The sequence below is a fragment of the Rhamphochromis longiceps genome, linkage group LG6 (assembly GCF_057381845.1).
Source record: "Rhamphochromis longiceps isolate RC_006_pf linkage group LG6, R_longiceps_female_GT1.1, whole genome shotgun sequence".
Classification (NCBI taxonomy): Eukaryota; Metazoa; Chordata; class Actinopteri; order Cichliformes; family Cichlidae; genus Rhamphochromis; species Rhamphochromis longiceps.
Genome location: NC_140562.1, coordinates 1051573 through 1074064, shown reverse-complemented (window position 1 = coordinate 1074064; position 22492 = coordinate 1051573). Strand labels below are relative to the sequence as shown.

The 22492-nt window shown below is 40.2% G+C and overlaps 2 protein-coding genes across 2 annotated transcripts; one reads left to right on the top strand and one right to left on the bottom strand.

The window, feature by feature from the left end:
- Positions 1-6002: 6002 nt before the first annotated feature.
- LOC146667069 (uncharacterized) lies at positions 6003-7207 on the bottom strand. Its single transcript, XM_085408426.1, has 2 exons — positions 6792-7207; positions 6003-6583 (listed from the first exon to the last, which is right to left on the bottom strand). Exons 1-2 carry the CDS (start codon positions 7192-7194, stop codon positions 6123-6125), a joined length of 864 nt encoding a protein of 287 aa, XP_085264552.1. The 5' UTR covers positions 7195-7207; the 3' UTR covers positions 6003-6122.
- A 2961-nt stretch (positions 7208-10168) lies between these two features.
- On the top strand, positions 10169-13036 carry LOC146667068 (uncharacterized). The gene is made up of 3 exons (XM_085408865.1): positions 10169-10220; positions 11883-12101; positions 12186-13036. The coding sequence occupies exons 1-3, from the start codon at positions 10169-10171 to the stop codon at positions 13034-13036; spliced, it is 1122 nt and encodes a 373-aa protein (XP_085264991.1).
- The last annotated feature ends 9456 nt before the right edge of the window (positions 13037-22492 follow it).

Sequence of the window (22492 nt, the reverse complement as noted above, 5' to 3'; positions counted from 1 at the left end):
ATTGTTAAGTCTGTGTTTTGGCGTTTTATCTTTCGGGTGAACCAGTTTCACTGGGGGACAGAAACGCGTCTTACAGAAGACGTTACAGGTCTGTGAGAGCCAGAGATTTTCCATGTTTGAGGTGACCAAATACTTATTTTCCACCCTGATTTACGAATAAATTCTTTACAAATCCTACCATGTGAATTCATGGTTTTTTTTTCACATTCTGTCTCTCACAGTTGAAGTGTACCTCTGGTGCAAATTACTGACCTCTGTCATCATTTTAGGTGGGGGAACTTGCACAATCGGTGGCTGACTAAATACTTTTTTGCCCCACTGTATGTAGCCAGGTGGAAGGTCTTTATTATTGGACATGTCGCTGACTTTGACTTCATGTCCACTCTTACCTGTTTCTTATGTGTGCTGTGTTCCTCCATCTTTCTCCCTTTTCCTCCCCAGCCCTGAAGTCTTTTGAATTTTCACTCAATAACAGCACCTTTTAAAGTTATTTGTTTTTATTTATTTAAACATACAGTAAAATTAATATAAAGTGGTAAATGTTATGCACTACCTAAAGTGTGAAGTCACAGAATGATACTATTTAGTGCAGTTTTTAATCATTACCAGTCTTCATCTTAGAGCTTGTGCTCTTATTGTGCCATAATGTCTCCTTTTAAACTGTGTGGTTGTTCACCTCTTCTTCATCCTTCCTGTTCCTTTCACCAAACTGCTCACTCTTGTTCTCCTCTGATCTCACTTCCTGTTCTGGTTATAAGAAGAATGCAGTCAGCATGTGTCAAAGACACTCCCTTAGATTAGATATTTAACATTTTATTTATCAACTATTTTATGCACTAAATTAATCAATTATTAAACAAATATCATATTGTAGAAAAGCAAATAATAATGCACTAAGCAGTTTCATGCCACAAGAGCTAAATGGTCACTTCACTGTATTTATTTCCCACAAACTACTATACCTAGGATCTTCAGGTTTCCACTATATTTCATTAATCTGCAGCGACTGTAGAACATAAAGTATATTGACCTCTATTGTTTTCTTTATGACTTGGCCTGAATACACACACATACACATCTTTGAATAGCACAACAAATGAGGTAATTTTCCATGTGTTTTAATAGGTTTTAGTGATTTATGGGTTTTATGTATGTGTGTGTATTTTGGTCTTCAGTGTAAATTTATACAAACTGTAATTATTTCAGATGAAAGATCCGTTATTTAATGTTGCTTTATGTTGTGTGTGTGTGTGTGTGTGTGTGTGTGTGTGTGTGTGTGTGTGTGTGTGTGTGTGTGTGTGTGTGTGTGTGTGTGTGTGTGTGTACGCTCAGCAGAGGGGAGGTCAAGGCAGGAGCTGAGTTGACCTGGTACATCAAGTTTGGATTTGCCCAGTTGTTGGTAAACAAAAAAGATTTAAACTTAAAAGATTTTGAGTTCATGCACACTGGAAAAAAAAATTCTCTTCATCACAATCATTTGTTTAAAAATATGGCTATTTTACTGATCTATGGTTATTATTAAAGAGGAAGGAAAGAAGAAGAGGAAGCCTGAGCCCAGGTTCTGTCCATTTTCATAACAAGTGACAGCACAGACATCTGAGCTTTTTCGTCATAAAGATTGTGATGTGAAGCATCAGCAGGTAAAGTGTCGTTAAAGTGTCACTTCAATAATGCTGCTGGCAGAAAGAAGTGTTGACACATACTAGCTTTGAATAAAAGGCTTAAAACACAAACAGTCTAATCCTGGGTGTTGCTTTTAAGCTTAAAGAATATAATAAGTTCTAAGACAATTCAGTTTACTTCTTACTGTCCATGTTGTGTTGTGGTATTTACTTTATCATGAATGTACGCTACTTTGTTCTAGCGACTGTAAAAAATAATTGTATTCATGAAATAAACTAGACTTTCACAGTCTGCATCTTCCACAGTTTTTATGCTTTTGTTCACTCCAAGTTTGACACAAACCCACAGACAACCAGAGTTAACTATGTGAAGCAATCACAGACACTGTAATGGCTGATTTTTCTAATAAACACAATCAGGTTAACATTAAGGTTTAACATTGAAGGAGATTTGTTCCATAGTCACAGTTATACTTGTATTTCCTTTACTTACATCCAACACTACTATGTTCTGTTTCAGTCCAGGTGCTGGCAGTTTATCCTTTGTTGTTTGGACAAATAAGCTTAAAGCTAAACCTTCATGTTTTTGATGGGAAAGTTTGTTAAACCATTGCTCAACTTATGTCTGCACAGAGCAGATAATTATGATGTACTTGTAAAAAGACTTGATAAGCAGGTCACAGCTGAATCAAGGGGTAATAAAAGTAAGACCACGCGGTCTCAGCACGACTACACATGCAGTGGGTTATCGCACACATTTGAAAGACTCATTGTGTAACTCAGGATGTGACCCCTTATAAAGGAGACAGAGAAGTTCTGTTGTTCAGTCAAGTAAAACCTGGTGAAAGCGCAATTCTAAGACTCTGGTCGTTGCTTAAGTGTATAGATAAAAAATCTTTTTTTCATGCATTATTTTCTTACTATATTAGTATAATCACCAAATCGATTATTTCGTATTTATCTCCTGAAACGATCTACATTAACTTTTCTATCCCTAGAAATGTGTTTCCAGAGTCCCAGGTTTAGTGACTTCCTGTCCACCATCACATCAGCTGAGTAGTTGTCAAATTTGAGGGGAGCAGAGAAGATCAGACACCAGTCAGCAGGTCAGAGGCCATCTCTCATTTTACAAATCAATCACTTGATTTATAAATGGAACAAACACCCCATCAGACCAGGTAATGACCCATTATGAGACAACAGCCGTCTGAGAGGAGATGTTCTGTATCACAAAACATGGGAAACAAACAAACTCTAGGCATTCTGAAATATATAAAGCTCAACAAAAAAAGACAACCATATCAGATCCTGATGTAATTCATTTTGTTGTTGTCTTTATTAGTCATTTAAAAAGGTCTAGAAAAAGTGTCCAGGAAGAGATTCTACTATTTATGCAGCACTGCCCCCGTGTGGCCACAAAGACACACAACAGCTTCATTTCTCAGCCTGTTGCCTTCTTTTTCCTTCATGATGTAAACAGTGAATGAACTGAAAGAAGTCAACCCATAAACTGTTAAACTGATACAACAGTCATGATGATTATGTAACAAGTTGTAGTTGACTTTCTGGTGGTGGTTTTGGTATACAATTTAAAAGCCATTTTCTTTTATAAATACACCATACACTTTGTTCTTGACCATTTCTTTTCCTCATATCCTTAATGGACAGTGGAGGAACACTACATCTAGCTTCTGTTTAACATTTATCCAGGCGCCCCCACACTGTACCTCTACAGAAACCAAGGGAGAGAGACAGACACACAAAGATTTCCACTTGAATCTTGATCTCAAAATAGAAAAAGTTTTATCACAAAATAATTACAAGAGCTCAGCCAGGTGAGATATAGCAGAACCATCAATTCAGAGTCTGACAGTAAGGGTGAAGACGAGCCTGACTGTTGGTCTGCTCCAAAACGAGCCCATAAGCAAGCTTTGAAATAATATGTTACAAAATTGTGAAACTGCGACATGAAATTTGATTTGAAAATGAAATTCATCCTGATCAGGAGCTGTTATGATCTAAATGGTGTTCTAGATCCAGTAAGCATTCATTCAACTTGTATGCAGCAAAATTAAAAATAAGTTACCACAAGTTGTTTTTTTAATTTGGTAAATAATTGATAAAATGTTAAAAGTACTGGTTGTGTTTGACCTCATCACCAGGATGAGTTGGAAATACTTCAAATTCCCTCAGGTGGCCTTTTGCTGGTTGGATTGCCACTACAGTCTGTAAACTGTAGAGGTAATTTTGTGAGCTCATTGGATGAGCAGTTTCTGAAATACTCAGACCAGCCCATCTGGCACCAACAACCACGCAATCTCTTTCCCCCATTCTGATACTTGCTTTGACCTTCAGCAGGTCATCATGAACATGTCTGTATGCTTAAATACTTTAATTTGCTGACGTCTGATTGGTTCACTAGACATTTGTGTTTAACGAGCAGGTGAACAGGTGTACCTGGCAAAGTGTGTGTAACCCTCAGTGTTACTGACATGTTCCACACTGATGCACAACAATACTCTGGGCCCCACACTGTTTTATTAAGTATGTCTAATCACTGTAGACATTACATGTACCTTCTTAGAGGAGAGGTCAAAGGTCAGTTACCTTTATAGGTTCCTGCTATATGTTGTGACATATACACAGCACAGTTGTAGGAATGATAGTTTCTAAGTTCTAAAACTTTTTGTCAATTTTCAACCAATAAATCTTAAAGTTGACCTCGAAGACCACAAGTTTGAATGGATTGTTAACATGACCCCACTCTACAGCACTGCAACATTTTAACATGAGTTATTTAAGACTTTCCAGGTATCCTGGTTACAGAAAAAGATTGATGAGCAGAAAAAAAGAAACAAACTTTAATTGTTTCTGATTAGAAGCTGTACAATCCGGACTGACTTTAACAAATGTGCTATAGGCTCAGCTGGAAAATAGTGAGCTTTACAAGACTGATTTTGTTCCAAAGGCTTTCACAGACCTCAACCAATCCTAAGGCTAATTAGCACGGCTAGAATTTTAAAAACATTTGTTAAATGTTGTCATTGCTAACATATACCTGTTTTAGAGCATGGTGAGTAGCGAGAATGCAAAGTTATTGTTACCTCTAAAAAAAAATGTGAAGATGTGATATTAGCATGTACGGAGCCCCTCTGATGACATGGTCCAAAAAATAAATAAATTGTGGCCACAAAATACTACTTCGTGGCCACGAAATGGGTATAACGTGCGCACGAAATGCTTATTTGTGAGCACGAAACACTTGACCAATAACCGTGATCCTTCCCAGGCCCTTGCAGTTGGTTGACAATAGAATCTATCCCAACGTCCGGGTCGTACTTACGTCTGCAATGCAACTGGGCTCTTAATATCCTGTTTAAATGTCTCTCCATAATAATGGTTCCTTTCAGTGCCAGGCTTTTCAAAATGCATGTGTAGCTCATTCCCAGCCTAAAATTGTCAGGGATCTGGGTCTGAGGGACATAGACCTATTATTGTGTATTGTTTACTCCACTGTAAATAAACGCATTTTGGGTCCTCCTTCCCCACACACCCAAGGTCTGCCACGCAGACCATGACAAAAATAAAACTCAATCATACTGTCTCTGGCCATGTTGTACAGGTTTAGCCTACTCTTATGCTTATGTCTCTACACAGCTGTCCAATGTATCAATATGATGTGCGCACGTCATCTATTTGTTGCCACAAATGCGTAATTCGTTGCCACGTTATACCCAATTCGTGCCCACAAATTAGCATTTCGTGCGCACGTTATTTCGTGCCCTCGAAATAGTATTTTGTGGCCACAAATAAGTATTTCGTGGGCACTTATACTATTTCGAGGGCAGGAAGTAGTATTTTGTCACCACAATCTATTAATTTTTTGGAGGATGTCATCAGAGGGGCTCCGTAAGCATGAGCTATATAGTATCTCCAAGAGAAAAGCGATCAGCTGATCATTGATCAGTTTCATGATTTAAGTAGCAACAGGAGAGAGAGGGAGAGAGAATGGGAGAAGAAGAGGCAGCTGGCCACGTAAAGACACAGAAGAACTCCAGCTTTGTGTATTTTTGTTTTCCATTCAAGCTGAAGTCCGGGACAAATCGGGTTCCTTTTCAATACGAAGCGCGGCCGGTCCGGCGGCCACCACGGGTCTCTCCTCCTCCTTCCTCCCCTTTCCCTCATCCACCTGCTGTACTCAAAATTTGTACTCAAGTACAAGTACTGTTACACTGCTTAAATTGTACTCAATTACAAGTAAAAGGTACTGGTGTTAAAAAATACTTGAGTAAAAGTACAAAGTACTCTTCTCAAAAACTACTCAGAGTATTAATTACTTTTTAACAGACTGATGTTTTATTCTGTCGTCAATAGCAGGCATTCAACTCGATTCACCAGTATAAATATTTATGTTCAAAGCACATTTCTCAGATGAACAAGGTATAGAAAGGTAACTTGTTTTGTAAATAAATGTAGATATAAAAGAAGGAATTTTGTTTGTTAAAACAATGACAAATATGTTTCTGAACATGCGTAGAACCGTTTAAACTTTTCCCCATACACTGAACAACAGGCAGGTGAGTGTCTTAAACTCTTAGCATTTCTGTCACACTTGAACCTTTTGTTCAGTTTCAGCAAGAGCTGGTTTTCTAAATTAACAGAGGCAATCCGACTTGGTTTGGCTGTGAAGAGTAGACCAGCACAGCTAAAAAGTCGTTCACACGCAGCAGAAGCAGGCAGAGCTGTGTTCAGTTTAAGAGAGAGGTTTTTGATACCTGAGAAGGAGTGCAGCAGCTCCATGGTGTCTGTGGCACAAGCAAGGTAACCATCAAGCTCAACTGCACTTTGCAGCCTTCTGGAGATTGGTCTGGAGAAGAATTCATCTTCATCAGATGACTCTCTTTGCTGATCCTCACTCTCATGCTCTGTCGTTTCAAGATGTTGTTTGATGTATGTCAAGGCTGTAATTGCAAGTAGATAACACAATTTTGTTATTTACATTTCAGTGATTATTCCTGAACACAAATTTAAAAACGGCAAATTCTCAAAAAGGATTGTTTAGTATTCAGGACAGACCATCAATAACTTACAATGTATTAGGTGAAATACTCACTTAAGCATGTGTTCAAATGTAAAAACACACAAAAATGGGATCACATGAATCCTTACCAGCCTCTGTTACATCTGCTCTGTCAGTCCAGGAAGTCTTGAACTTGGGTAAGAGGACTGCAGCTGCAGCCAACTCTGGATCCTCCATCATCGCTCCAAAACGCTTTTGAAGGCCATTTTGCAGGGCTCTGATGAGTGGCACGCATGTCTTGCTTGATGTCTCCAGCCTGCTAAGTTTGGACAGTAGTTGTTGGATTACTGGCAGGAGCCATCCCATAAAGGAAGTGGACTCAGACTGAAGAATGTTTGAAGCTTTCACCAGTGGCTTCATGGTGGTACAGTACTCCCTAAGGAATGCAACTTCTGCAGGACTCAACCTGTAAGACACAACAACAAAACCCACCATGACTATAATAGGGATCTTCTGATTTAATATTAAGAGTCTGCTCACGTTTTTAACCATCCATTAAGGAAAATTCACAAAATTTGCAACCATATTGGTAGGTGTCCAATTTTACTCACATTTTCACCTTGAACTCCTCACAAATGCTCCTGATGGCATTTTCCCCCTTCTCATCAATGATGCGTATTATCCTTTCAATGGCAAGGTAGGTTGAATTCCATTGTGTTGCATTGTGACGAATGATCTGTAGTTCACACTTGTCCTCTACCACTTCATTAGCCAAATGAGTTTTGTTCCAAATGGCCTGGCATTTTGCAAAGGTTGCACGGGAGAGCCTCTTGTAGGTTTCATTCATGCTCTCTGCTAGGGCAGCATCAGATGTTGCCACAAGGTTTAGCAGGTGACATGCACATCGCTGATGAGGCGGGAGTTGATACTCCAAACCAGAGTCTTCATCAAGAATTGCACTTGCCTCATGGTAGTCAATATGGTCAGTCAGGTCAATAGTTTCTGGGTCTGCTTCATCTTCAGCTTCATCTGCATCATTTTGTGCCCCAAACATGTGGAAGGCCTTGACAAAGTTGGATCCACTATCAGTTGTGGTTCTTACAACTTTGCCTCTAATCTTGTATTGGCAATGGATATCATCAAGCGCACCAGCAAGCATGTCAAATGTGTGAGACCCTCTCAATCTTTTGCATGCTCGTGCTGCAGATCTTCTTTCCAGGGACTCTTCCTCCAATGGCATGTGACTCCAAGGTAACTTTTCTGATGAGCTGACCAACAATCAGTAGTGGTAGCAACAAATTTGACTTTATCCAATGCTGCAACCAAAGTCATCTTCATGTGATCAGCAGCTTCACAGATTCTGGCACAGACAGTGGGTCTGGAGATGACTTTGGCTTGAGGTTGTAATGTGGTAACCAATTCTTTGAAAGATGGCTGTTCTACCACTGGCTGTAGACCCTCACATATGAAATTGATGACAAGCATGTCAACAGTTGCTTGTGGAACATGTTTGTTTGCAGCTCTCAACATCAGGTCTGGTAACTTGGCTTGTGTATTTGCTGAGAGCTTGTTTGGTGTGGCTGTGGTCTTTCGCTGACGAGATGTTGATGCCACAGTGATATTGTACTGCTCAATCTTCGATGGATGTTTCCTCTGTAGAGATAAATATTATCATACGTCAGGTTCATACATTACTTCATAACATCACTGTGATTAACACTACAGGAAAACACATTTTTAAAACATCATTCAACTAGACATGAGCTAATCTTTGATTGTTTAGCATAGTATAAAAGAGTGGTGAATTTGGTCAAATCTTGCAGATATATTGCTGTATTTATTTACAAATGTAAACCAATTTTGAACGATCATTGCAAAAAACATGAATTTCTGTATACATTCTAAGTTCTGTAATCTGTATACTATTTATAAAAAGAGTATCGACCAATGTATCAGTATCTAAATTTTTAACTCCTTTTTATCAGTATCACCCTAAAGTTTTCAATATTAGTCGGGTTCTAAAAATACTAAGAGAGCAAAATATGTGTATATAGCAAATGTAATTTAAGAAAAGGGATCACATACACAAAAATGCTGCCCATACAGCTAACAAATAAAAACAATCCACATTATGTTCTTTAAAAAAATATATCATATCGGGAAATATATAACCCTACTGATTAAGAGCCATGTCACTATGATAGACCTATATCAGGCCAATGATCCTGATCAACTGATCCATCAATCGGGCTCTGGTACATGTCAGCTGAGAGCTGGAAGATTAATTTGAGATGCAGCTCAGCACTGTGTTCAAGTTTTGTTTTTGTTTTTTATATAGGCCAGCTGATTGTAGGCCTGTGTGTTTTAAATGACTACAAATTTAATTTATTGTAATGACGGTCGTTATCCAAATAATAAGCTAAAACATTCCTACGAATTTAGCTGTTCAGTGATGACACACGAATCGTACTTCCGGGTCTAAAGTAGTCTGCGTTTAATATGGCTTTTGTATTGTTAACATGTTTAATGTTATGTATTTTCTTCTATTTGATCTCAAAAAGCTCCTAAAACAGTCAGTGATCACTGTTGACCTCCCTCGGCTTTTATTACCGCTAATCATTTATTTAAGCTCAGTTTTTAAAACCTTAGGATGTAACTACAGCCCAGCCCATGCAGCAGTATATGAATGACTAACCTCGTATTGTGGATGGATTATCTCAGTTGTCCTCCTGGCTGAAGTTTGGTCCTTTTACAGCATCCTGCCATGCGATTACATTTGTTCCTGACCACCGAGAACACTCACATTAACTTTTATCGAGTGGAAAAAAGTTAGCTTGTTTATATTATGCTAACATAGCTGTGTCGCTAGCGGTCACGTAGCACATCATTATAGACCAGCTAGCCCAACTTCAGTAACCCTACAAACGTCACTGCTGTTTAGTTTTCTGTCTTCATTTATGCTGGAAGTGATAGCAGAGCTGTACGTTTGAATTTGTTTCCAAAACCTGCAGTCAGGACATGCTATATTGTATTTAGATAGAAGCTAGCGAGCTAACTCCCTGCTAACTTCTCTGTTAAATGTCATAAATTCCGTTTTCATGGATGCCTGGATGTTAAACTCAATTGTTACACCTGGTAGAGCAGAACGCTGATCATTTTATTAAAGATGAAAGACTTTAGACAGTTTTTCAACTCTCAGTAATGCCATAGTGATCGTTTGATATATGGACCTGCAGCGGAGTTTAGACCCAGACACGGCTAGTGAGGTCAGACTGGACAACCGGATAGTTCTATCCCGTGCACGTGTACACGTTGACAACCGTAACCATGGCCGCCGAGGGTATATAAATGCTGCACAAGGTTCCAAACGTCTGTTTACACTTGCTCGTGGACTTGTTTCGACCTGCTCCAACCTCAGCCTGTGGAAAGCTAAGTTTTGCAAACTATTTCACTAAAAGCGGATATAACTTGAGAGCAGAACAAGTACTTCATCGTTTGTACTTGTTTTTGTTTTTCAAGTTTGAAGATGGCTCGCCGTGGACCCGGACTCCCCGACTGTCACCTGGACTTCGCTGCAGGTAAGTGTGAAAATTTCTTTAAATGTAAATTACTGTAATAATTTAACAAGTTCCAGTGTGAATATCAAGTTTTAACGTGATCAAATATGTGTATTTCAAGTCTGTTTCCTGTAAATTGTTTGTATGTTTTAAATTTTCCGGGAGAGGTGTAGAAATTATTAACGACTGGTGTATGAATATGAAAAAAAGGTGTTACTTTGACTTGAAGGCTTCAAATTTGACACTTTTCTTTAAAATGAAATGGTTAAAAATAGCTTAATGGACTAAAATTTGTAAAATGCCCAAAAATCAGTTTCTGTGGTAACGGCATCTTCAAGATGTCACGGGTCAGAACACGCAGGCGTAAACACACAGATCCAGGTCCCCTCCTGACATCCTTTTCTTCTCCGGATCAAAGGCTTTATTGACATAAACTATATTTTTTCTCTGCTGCAAAACACAAAGATAAAAAAAATGCAAATAAAATAATATCAAAAGAATATGAAAACAGTAGTAATAATGGCATTAAGACCTATCTTCTGTTACGGTAATGCTTTTAACCTTATTAGATAGCAGAGAGAGATATTGTACACAGGGATATTTACACAGTGATAGCATGTTTACCACAGATTAGATGTACCTGTCCTTATGGCAGATACAGTCCTTGTGCACATTTCTAAAAATGTGGATTCTGGGTTAAGAGTTTCTGTTTGTTTGTTTTTCACTTGACCATCATTTTCAGACATACCTGCAGAGCTTTGTGTGTGCAATTTTTACTCTTGCCAAGGAGGTTGTGTTTTTATTTAAAAAAAAAAACAAATAAAAAAAACATATATATATATATATATATATATATATATATATATATATATATATATATATATATATATATAATTTGTTTTTGTTTTTTTTATATTTAGGACATGCGATTGGTACATGTGGTCTAAATGTTACATTATGGTTTGCATCCACATATTTAACCTATGAGCTTTTTTCAAAATGTGTGACATCGTGAATTGTAAATAAAACAGGAGAATGAGCTGCATGGTTAGTTATAAATGTACTGTAGTATATTTATATAATAAGTTACTCATGTCCGGCTATTTACAAATCAATACCTATTATCCATTACCTATTCCAACAGTGTTTGCATAAAGGCTTACAAAGAACAAATAAAACAAATTGAATGTACACAAAATACAGTGACATTTATAGTGTCAATATAGTGCAGGGGTGGGCAATCTCAGTCCACGAGGGCCGGTGTCCCTGCAAGTTTTAGATCTCACCTTGGGTCAACACACCTGAATCACATGATTAGTTCGTTACCAGGCCTCTGGAGAACTTCAGGACATGTTGAGGAGCTAATTTAGCCATTTAAATCAGCTGTGTTGGTTCGAGGACACATCTAAAACCTGCAGGGACACCGGCCCTCGTGGACTGAGATTGCCCACTCCTGATATAGTGTCACCTTAAAAGTACACAGAGTGAGCTGCCTTGGTGGAGGTTTGGTGGTCTTCTATTAAAAAACTTCACTTAAAGATTGAACAAGTAGAAGTGTCATTCAGTCTGACATAAAATGCTTTTCTCTCATCCTCTGCTCAAACTAACAGATGTAGGTCTGTTGCTTTAACACTGGGTGTCTATTACATTCCTAATGTTATTTTAAAAATTGTTTCCTCACAGGGCGTCTTGACTATGTGGTTGAACGCCCTGCAGAAGAAGGCCTTCCTGAAGTCATCAGGATCCTGGATGACAGTCTCCAGAGCACCACCTCTTCTGGTGAAGCTCAGGACACTGATACCCAGCGTATCAGCGAAGGTGAGTATGGTGAGTATTTTATCCCTCTCTCATCCTCACCCTTATCTCATGAAGCACCAGATGCTGATGACAGTGAACAGCAAGGTGAGTATGGTAGGTATTTTATCCCTTTCTCACCCTCACCCTCTTCTCATGAAGCACCAGATGCTGATGACGGTGAACAGCAAGGTGAGTATGGTAGGTATTTTATCCCTCTCTCACCCTCACCCTCTTCTCATGAAGCACCAGATGCTGATGACGGTGAACAGCAAGGTGAGTATGGTGAGTACCGCCCCTACCTACCTATAGACGATGAAGAGGTGAGTGAACAGACTGACAATTCATCTGACTGGAGCGACTCAGAAGAGTGGGGGGATTGGCTTAGCGATGACTCTGGGTATGACACCATGGATGAGAGAGATGATTCCCCTCTCATCCGGGAGCACCCTCCAGAGCCGTTTTGGCACGATTGGCAACGTCCTATTGCTCCAGGTGCTGCCCCCATCCCCATGCCGCCTTTCGGCCAGGCCAATGCCCCATTCTTCCCTCGAGTTGTTGCCCAGGTTGGTGATCCGCCAGCTGCTCCTCCCCCAGCTGCTCCTCCCCCAGCTGCTCCCTCTGCTGCTCCTTCCTCAGCTGCTCCCTCTGCTGCTCCTTCCTCAGCTGCTCCCTCTGCTGCTCCTTCCTCAGCTGCTCCCTCTGCTGCTCCTTCCTCAGCCGCTCCCTCTGCTGCTCCTTCCTCAGCCGCTCCCTCTGCTGCTCCTTCCTCAGCCGCTCCCTCTGCTGCTCCTTCCTCAGCCGCTCCCTCTGCTGCTCCTTTCTCAGCTGCTCTGTCATCTGCTTCCTCAGCTGATCTCTCTGCTGCTCCTTCCTCAGAAAAGAGAAGCAGAGAAGACATCTGCACCGAAGAGGTAAGTGCAAAGAGGTGCAAGGTGAGTGACCAGTTTGATGCCCCTTCAACATCCTCAGGTAGTTTTGGAGTCAGACGTTTCTGGGAGAGGCCTTTTAACCTTTCCATGGATGACAGTGACTCTGATTAGTTTATGTTAGAACGTGTTTTTAAACTTTGCCTTTGTGTTTTTGTTTTTACAGATATATGAACATGTGACTCGCACATGTGAAATGTATTTCTTTTTTTCTTGATATGTGACATTAATATTAATATTACATTGTGAATTAAAGGTCGTTTTTTAGTTGTTATTACTTCCAGTTACGTCCAAGATGGAGCAAACACCCCACCCAGAAGACAGCCTTACCCCGACCAACCCGATGAGAAGGATGGATGACCAAGTGAAAAACGGGAGAGTGGTGCTGTGTTCCAACTATGTAAGTTATCACCTCACATTGACAACAAACTGTATTGAAGACAAAATTCTTCCAATAGTTGGTATAAATCATCATCCTATGTCAGCAGCACTGTAGGTTTAGCTTTATTTATATTTTTCATGTGTATACGTTGGGTTTAAAATAGTTTTTTAACAACATACTGCAGCTACCAACAATGAAAATGCTGTTTTGTGTTAAAATGACGTCTTTCTTGTGTTATTACTTTGCAGGGCAGCTGAGAGTGGACAGAGCTGCACAGAGGACCAAAGATCCACTCTCAGCACTTCATACCTGACTGGCCACAGCACCAACCCTCCTCACCCTGGGTGAGGAGGGTCCTGACCCCGCCTGCACAGAGGGAGTTGTGAACATGCACTTCTGTGTCGGTGGGTTTAGGATCCTCCTCACACTCACACTGATGAAGACTGTCACTGGAAGATGTCTCCATTGCATCAGCAGGACGTAAGCATTTGTAAAATATTACAGTTTGTGATGTTTTGTACATATTTTTATTGCATCATTTAAAACTATGAGATATAAAATAAACCAAGTTTCATAACATTTTCTGTGTATTTAGTGGTTTTCTTAATAGGTTATTTGGAACATCATTGCAACCTGTCAGCTTTTTATTGAGGATTTAGAAAGTTGCTGGTGGCCCGAGTGTGTAGAGTGGGGTGTTGTTTTTGTCACATGGTGAAAGTGACCTCATGGGGAGCAAAGAGAACAACTGAACAATTTGGGGATTCACAGACTTTCGTAATCGCTAAAAACAATTAATAAAAATTGTTCTGTGTGAACTAAAAGCTCAAATATAAACCATCCTGACACTGACACAAATGATCTGCTGTTTATAAGCAGGAAAGTGTTTTCATGAGCCTGGATGAAGCTAATTTGCATGAGTTTAACCTCCTGGTCAAAAACTTGCATGACTCTGATATCACTCTAACTTTCTTCTGTTTATTTATTCATTTTTGCTAATTGTAGTAGATTAATATGTTCACCAACTGATTGTTGGCCTGAATGTTTGAATGTTTGCAGTTTCAGGTCCTACTGATCAGTTTTAAGTACTGTAGAAAGTGAGCAGCAATTTAATCAAGTCCTGGGATGAAATGGGACAAAAGGGTAATGTGACAGCCACATTAGTTCCCTTCCCTCGTTTAACAATGTGTAAGCAGACTGCTTTAACCTGCAATTTACTGCATGTTGTTAGGCTGCATGGTACAACCACAGTCTGCTAACCACCCGTGGTGATCGAAGGTTTTGAGGTCTTGCTTGAGCTACTGATGAAGTTTTATCAAAGCTTGTTAAGTTTCCCAACCACATTTTATCCTGATGGTTCAAGGCTTAAATCTTTATGCTCACAGACGTACTTCTGTAATTAATCAGTGACCGATTTATTACTTTAAGTTACAGTGTGATGGGCATTAATGAACATAAATCAGATTTAACTGGATTATGTGTTTAGGTCAAGAGACACAGACCTTCATCTTTAAGAGGCTCTTCTTGAATATCTAATCACGATGTTTGCCATGCAAGTACACTGGACGGTTGTTTTTAACAGAATCATTTGATGATTCTGATGAAATGAAGTATTGTTTCAATGAGCTGTGGCACCATTCTTGCTTTAGCAGTGAAAGGAGTCAGGTAGGGCTCCATCAGGAAGAGGGCCCCAGAGGTCCTATCCCCCCCGCCCACTTCCCTGGGGCTTGAACATCAGTGGATTTCCACTTAAGCAAAGCCTCATCAAGTTCCTGCAAACAGCACCACACACACACTATCATGTACAGAGTGTGGATGCTGTGTCTAAGACCACGATCATTGTGTTCCCACCATCTGGTGCAAGCTTCATCTGTCTCACTGTGTTCTCCTAAAGGCCAAGACAGCAGGACAGTGAACTCAATCTCACTTATAGGTGCCAGAAATCAGTGGATGTGAGATTAATGGTGGTAATCAGGTTATGCATTTGTTGTCTTCTCAGCAGGTGGGAAACATCTCTCTTTATTTGTTTATGTACATGTGTATCAGAAATCTATTTTCCTGTACAGCTCAGGTTTAAGGCACAATGTTTATCTAATCTAATGACGATCAGTGCCTTTTTAGAGTCAGTGAAAATACTGACATTAGTGACGTTAACCCTTGACTAAGAGTTTCTTAGTCAATTGTTAATGGGAAACACATTTCCACACCACCATCTTCTAAGCTGTGATGCTACATGTGCAGCAGCAAACGTCCAATTAGTACCGATCAGAAGGTTGGAGGTTCGATCGCTGCCTGATCTGATCTGTATCTCAAAGTATCCTTGGACACGATACTGAACCCCAAACTGCTCTTTCATGTGTCCATCAGAGTATGAATGTTAGATAGAAAGAACTTAGGTACAGAAAAGTGCTTGTATGAATGGGTGAATGAGGTGTATAAAGTACTTTGAGTGCTTGAGTAGAAAAGTGCTATTTAAGAACAAGGATGTGCAAGAATTTGCTAGACACGCTCTTCTTTTTCCAAAACTAAAAATGTTATTTCAAATTTGGCAGCCTGTGTGTCAAAGAGACTGAAGAGTAACTAAAGGGCAAAGTCCAGGAATACAGCCAAACTCAGGAGATCAGTTAGGAGCACAACTGAGCAAAGGTGATTCAAAAAAATGGAGAGAAACTCTGCCATGCAGTGCCATGCTGAGCAGACTGGTTTACAGCCACAAGAGAGACTCAGCGTTCACAGATCATAAAATCTTCAGGGAGCAAAGCTCTCAGAGAAGCTATAATGCAATCCACAGATAGAATACAGTCAATAAACTCCAAGTGAAATGTTAAACAGTGCATGGATAGCTTTTTGTTCAGCTTTTTCTTCGTATCCTTTTTCCCCCTTTCTAAAGTCTCTTCAGAGGCTTTGCAATTTGTCAAACAGCAGCTGGTAAAAAGGCTTTTGCAGTGAGGCAGGGAGCCTGTTCAAACCAGATTATGCTTGATTTGATGACTGCAGAGAACTTGGGGCTGACAGCTCAGATTAGGATCGGTTCTCCCTTGAAAAGGCATTAGTGTGTTCTGTCATGGCAGGATTTCTGTTCAATGTGCAGGTAGATTGAAATCAAAGGGCACCAAAGACACCCAAACCTGAGGGATCATTACGTGACACCCAAAGCATCTGAGCAGTCTTATTCCTTCATCTGTACCAAATTACTCAGATTCACAGACGTCGTGCACAGCAGACCTGCAATACAACAATGAATAACAGGAGTTACGCCTGCGTTTGACAGGTCAAAATGTCACAGGGAGCAGTTCAGTTAAGTTTCATTCCCCTCCAGAAATCACTTCATGCATGATTATCAGGAACCTTTGAGTAATGACAGCACTTAAGTGAGTGTTTCCTTACCATGTTCCACTTTGTCACCAAGTTTTAGGATGAGAATGTTTTTTTTCTACTTCTATTTTTTTTATATCATTGTTATTATTTCTGTTGTAATTTGTGTTTGTTTTTTGTTTGTTTGTTCAGTTTTTCAGCCTTGTTGCATTTTTTTCTATTTCCGTTGTGTTTTATTCAACTTCTGTTACATTTTGCAGGATTTTGCAGCTTTTTCTATTGACGGGTGTTTTCTTCAGGGACTCCATATTATCATTATCTTTAAAACTGCATTTGAAACTTAATGCTGAGCTTTTACTTTCTGCAGTTGAAGTTATCTAAAGAAACTGTGTGTGGGTGCAGCTGAAAAAACGTCTTTTGGCAAATAACACAGAAATTCTGAAATCCTCTACTGCTTATATCAAAGAGAATAAAAGAAACCAAAGCTAAACTCTAAAAGATTATTTATTTCAGCTTGTTTACAGTTATCCACACCTCACAGCTTTTTATGGGTTGATAGTTTTCCTGATCCAATCTGCATACTCAGGATCACAGAGGTCCATGAAGGCAGCCGGTGCTCTGCATACAAAGTCTGGATCTCCCACAAAAGAAGAGACCCCATAAATCCTGCCATTATGAACCACTCCTCCACCAGAGTCTCCCTGCAAGACAGAAATACAGTTTCCCAGGTTTATAAAATCTTTCTGTATTTTGAATGTTTAATAAATGCAGCTGTGAGCTGAGGGATCATGCAAACTCACTCGACATATATCTTTCCCAGGACTTTGTCCACAGAACCAGTGCTGATAGCTCTTGACTCGGTGGACCTCGGGGAATTATTTCTGTAAAATATCATTGAGCTCTGTACAGCTGACAACCTCAGTCTCTGCACAGTGAAGAGAGGGTGATTCACCAGGTTCTAGAAAAAAGGGACAATTAGTTCAGCTTAAAGCACTTTTTAAAAAATGATGCAGATTTGTATTTTATGCAGAAATGCAGCAGAAAGAAATAAAATGGTCTGAGCTCACAGGAAAAGCTTGTTTTTACTTTGAACACATTAGAAATGAAGAAAAATACAATTTCAGTACAAATATCTGCAACATCTCTTTACTAATAAAGTAACAGTTTGGATGGTTTGTTTTCTTTTTTCTTAATACAACAAATTTGTTAAAAATCATCTTACTTCTTTTCTCATTAGCTAGTCCAGTGGTGGCACCATAACCTGCGTCCTCAACTCTGGAATGACACAAGAAGTGTTTGGACGCTTTTCTCTCCTTTTTTTTGTCAGTTACATACAAATACATATATTGATTGTTTTGCACGTTAACTTTGAAATGTTGCCCTGAGGCCTGTACTATGAAGCAGGATCTCATCTCTCCAGGTAACTTCAGAGTTCTATATGAAGGATTTTGACTTCTTACCAGAGAAAATTGTAAGAGTAACCCTGACCTGCTGTTATATTAGTTATGTCCTTTATAGAGTTTTAGTCACCACTTTATCATCACGCACCACACCTGGCTAGCATGCTTGCACTGTGCTTGCTCAGCGCATTGGGACACCATTCAAGCTCACTGCAGCACATGCTACTTCCTGTTTTAAAGGGCTTTGTAGCAGCCCTTGTTACATGCGTGGGCACGGAGCATGAAGCAGAAAGCACAGCTTAAAAGAGAAGTTGATATACCCGGCGGCGTGACACTGACTGGTGTTTTACACCCTTTTTGGCTCCTACCTCAAAGCACACTGTGCGCTGTCGATCTTACGTGCTGCACAGTAATGTTTAATATTTAGTATTTACAGTTATATTCCCATATATCATTGTGATGTTGTTTATTCTATTGCTCTCGTTTTCTTCTGCTTGTTTTCTTTTTTCATTCTCAGCAGGTGAAATTAAAAAAGTATCTATTGTTAGCTAGTTTATTGTTTATTGTTTATTTATTGTGTCATTCTTTCTCCCTGTCCTATCCCCCAGTCATGTCTGTCCCGTCTTTAAAAAACAAAAATAAAATAAATACATAATTATAATAAAGGTCAATCAAATGGACTAATATGGCAAGGCCATGATGATCCACTTGGTAAAGTAAATCCACTTGGCATCTTTCTTGGCCTTCAGACAACAATTCTGATTGCTAAAGATCCAAACCGGACAAAAAAAAAAACAAACAAAAACAAAACAAAACATTTCTATGAAAAAAAACATAACAAAAACACAGAAAACCGTACATTTGCACTCAATGCTTGAACTTAACACTGCTACTGTATTTGTTTTTGTCCCTGTTAGCCTTTATGAGCAGTGGCTCAGGAGGCACAGACCATCTCCACGTGTTGAGCCAATATTTTATGTATATTTACTTAGGTGATTATCTTTTCATATACAGATATAGTGTTTTAATGGGGTATTTATTTTAATGAATATAATCATACATAAAAATGTGAGCAATATCATTTATATAGATCTGTTTTAGTGCTGTGATTCCCCACAGCATGCCCCAACAGAGATCCCAATACCTCTGAGTGTTTTCAATCTGAATGAAAATAAGTAAGCAGCGGAAGGGGAGGCCACCGGTGTTCATGAAATCAAGCTTCATGAATTCAGCAGAGGCTTGTTTAGGATTTTAGATTTCTCGTTAATTCAGGAAGAGCGAACAAAAGCTCTCCTATTATTCTCTTTGTGGCTGTTATTAAATTCTGGCGACGATGCAGTGATATTGTTACAGCCCTACTCTTTACATCTAATTTTATTTTTTCTCATTAGGAGTTTTCCTGTTGAAACATTTTTGGCTGTTGTCATCGTCTGTGTGCATTGTCTGTGTTTCCAGGCCAGAAACCGTAGCGGACAGGTGGGCTACGTCCCGGAGAAATACCTGCAGCTGCCCTCCTCCAACAGCCTGCTGAGCATGCTGCAGTCGCTGGCCGCGCTGGACGCCCGATCCCATTCCTCCAGCAACTCCACCGAACCTGAAACCGAACTCCCAACCGGCTCCGTCACCTCACACTATTCAAAGCACATTTATATGATGGCTAAAGTGGTGAATGCGGATTATTAAAGGAGGACATTGCATTACACTATCTGTAGATGTCTTTATTATTGTGATCATGACAGGTTCATAAAATAAAACCAGACAGGTTGAGAAAAAAATTATGGGGACCTGCATGAAGATATGCTGACATTACTTGAAACAAGAGGTTCCTACTGAAATTTTACATGTCATGTTAGCTAGTCACAGCTGTATATGGGCTGGGATAAAAAGCACAGCATCCCTTCTGCTTCCTCTTTTTCTAAATCAGAAAGCGTTGTTTGATGTCTTTTGATTTAACATGAGCATTTTTTTCGTAGTGTTAGTTAAACATGCGGTGTTAAGAACACCACGTGACTGATAAATCAGTGTCTCTGTGCGCCAGTGTGGAGTTGTGTCCAACCTGACTGTTGGCGATGACGAGGAAGCGTCCCACCACATCATCAACATTATAGTCTTCAAGATCAGGATCGTCTCTGATAGGTGGGTCACTGCAGAGCTGGTCCCAGCAGAAGCCCTCAGGAGGGTTGTAGCCATTAGGAAGGATCCCTGTTGGTTAACGGGGGCAAGCGGTTAAAAAATAATGTGACACCGTCCTGTTGCTGAGTCCAGAAGTCATTAACATAAAGGGATGAAGAAAGAAACTTTGCATACCAGTAAAGAGGTCAGCCATTGGAGGAGTAAGGCTGTCGGAGGCTCTCCATAGAAGCTCCTGCTCCTTATTCCTCATCCTGCGAGCCCGGTCTCGATAGTCTAGACGACCAAAGAAGAAGCCATCGAATCCCATCTGCAGCAAAAGACAGACAGTTAATGGTTAAAGGAAAGTCAAATGGAAAGCCAGTGAACTAAATTGTGCCTTCATGTAATAATGCAGCATTCTGGAAATAAGCCCATTTGATTCATTGCAGAGCAGCAAATCTGATAATGACGATACAGCCAAAAATTTGTAATGAGAAAACGGAGAGTCTTTCTCGACGTGAGTGCTACCTTCTAACTCTAATTAGCCTCAACTCTCTTCTTTAACTGATAAATTCTCCCATTTTAAGTCTCACTAGAAATCAGGCCTTCCTTAAGGTGACCAATTATGCTCATCCTTCTATTCTGCCCTATACTGCTGATATTAAACATGGCCAACGTTTGAAAGTGTGACAGTGAATGAGCTGAGCAATTCTGAAGTGTGACTCGTACAAAACTCGAAGAATAAACATAAAGAGCTATGCTACCTGTGCAAACATGGAGGCGTGTTCCCGGGCGTGGCCAAAGGGGTCGATGTGCCAGGCGACGCGGGGACGGCCACAGGCTCCAAAAGTCTCATTAAGGAACCTCAGACCAATGGTCATCTGGTCAATGACGGCGCTGTAGTGTGTGGCAGCCTCGTCGCTCATACACCAACCACCATTCACAAATTCCAGACGGCCTGCGGGAGGAGCAGCTTTTGGTAAGGATGCACTGAAACACTTAACGCAGCTGTATAGTACTGAATGGGTATTTACCTTCATTAACCAGCTGTTTGACTGTCTGCTGCATGCTGGAGCTCTGACTCTTCCACCAGCGGTAGAAAAAGGCCGTCTCCACATAGATGAACCTCCTATCTGGATTCTTCCACAACTGATCCACAACTGAGTCCAGGATGTACTGAACATCAGCGTGCTGGATGTCATTACGATCTACGCGCACAAATGTGCACAGATTTAGGACAAAAGAGACGTTATTTTGTCAATGCTTCAAGAAGTGGTCAGAATTTAGTTGCTGTGTGTCACAGTTTGAAAAATATTTATTTACACTAACGTATCTTAACAGCAAGAAAGTATATGTGCTCATCTGCATTCATGCATATGCCCAAACAAACCACCCTCAGTGCAGATGAGTTCTGCTTACATATTAACCCAGACTGGAAATCAATATCAGATGACGGTCACCTGCACAACACCTGGCCTTACAACTTACTATAAACAACATGTGACATTAAAATATGCAAGCTCGACAATCAATTGCACTAAAAGCATAAAACTCTAAAGCAATGAAGAAGTAAACTGTTGCAGTAAACAGTACATTATGAGGCAGCGTGAAATACACGACAGAGTATAAAATGAAACGAAGGTGTTTTAATATTGTCTTCTGGTACATTTCGACAGTGGCTCGGGCCACTTCGGGGGTGGGGTGCCCTCGGCCTCTCGGCCTGGGGCTCGGTCACTCTGGCGCAGCTGGCTGCCGGCGGAGCTCACGGGCAGGTCACTGCAAACCCCCCTGGCTTCTGCTCCACAGCTGCTGAGTGACCCCTCATCTGGGGCTCTCCTCAGCTCTTTCTGGGATAGTGGCACAGCTGCCCCTCTGTTGGTCTTCCTTGGTCTCTTGTGCTCTGAGGGCCTCTGGATGTCTGGAGTCTTGATCTCCTCCATACCTGCTTCATGCCCTGGAGGACGGGGCTGTGGCTCCCCACACCCTCTAGCAGATCATTACATGAAGGAACCTTTTAAAAACAAGCGCGCTCATGCTCACAGGTGTACACACGAGTGCTCACACACACAAACTACACCCTTTTTGGCTCCTACCTTAAAGCACACTGTGTGCTGTCGATCTTACGTGCTGCACAAAAATTGTTTAACATTTAGTATTTACTGTTATATTCCCATAGATCATCGTGATGTTGTTTATTCTATTGCTCTAGTCTTCTTCTGCTTGTTTTCTTTTTTCTTTCTCAACAGGTGATCCAGGAAAAGAAAAAGAGAAAAAAAAGGTGATGAAGCAGATTTTCATTGTCTTTTCTCTCTATCTCTTTTCTCCTTTTTCTTTCCCTCTCCTTCTGTTAACTTTCTTCTGAAC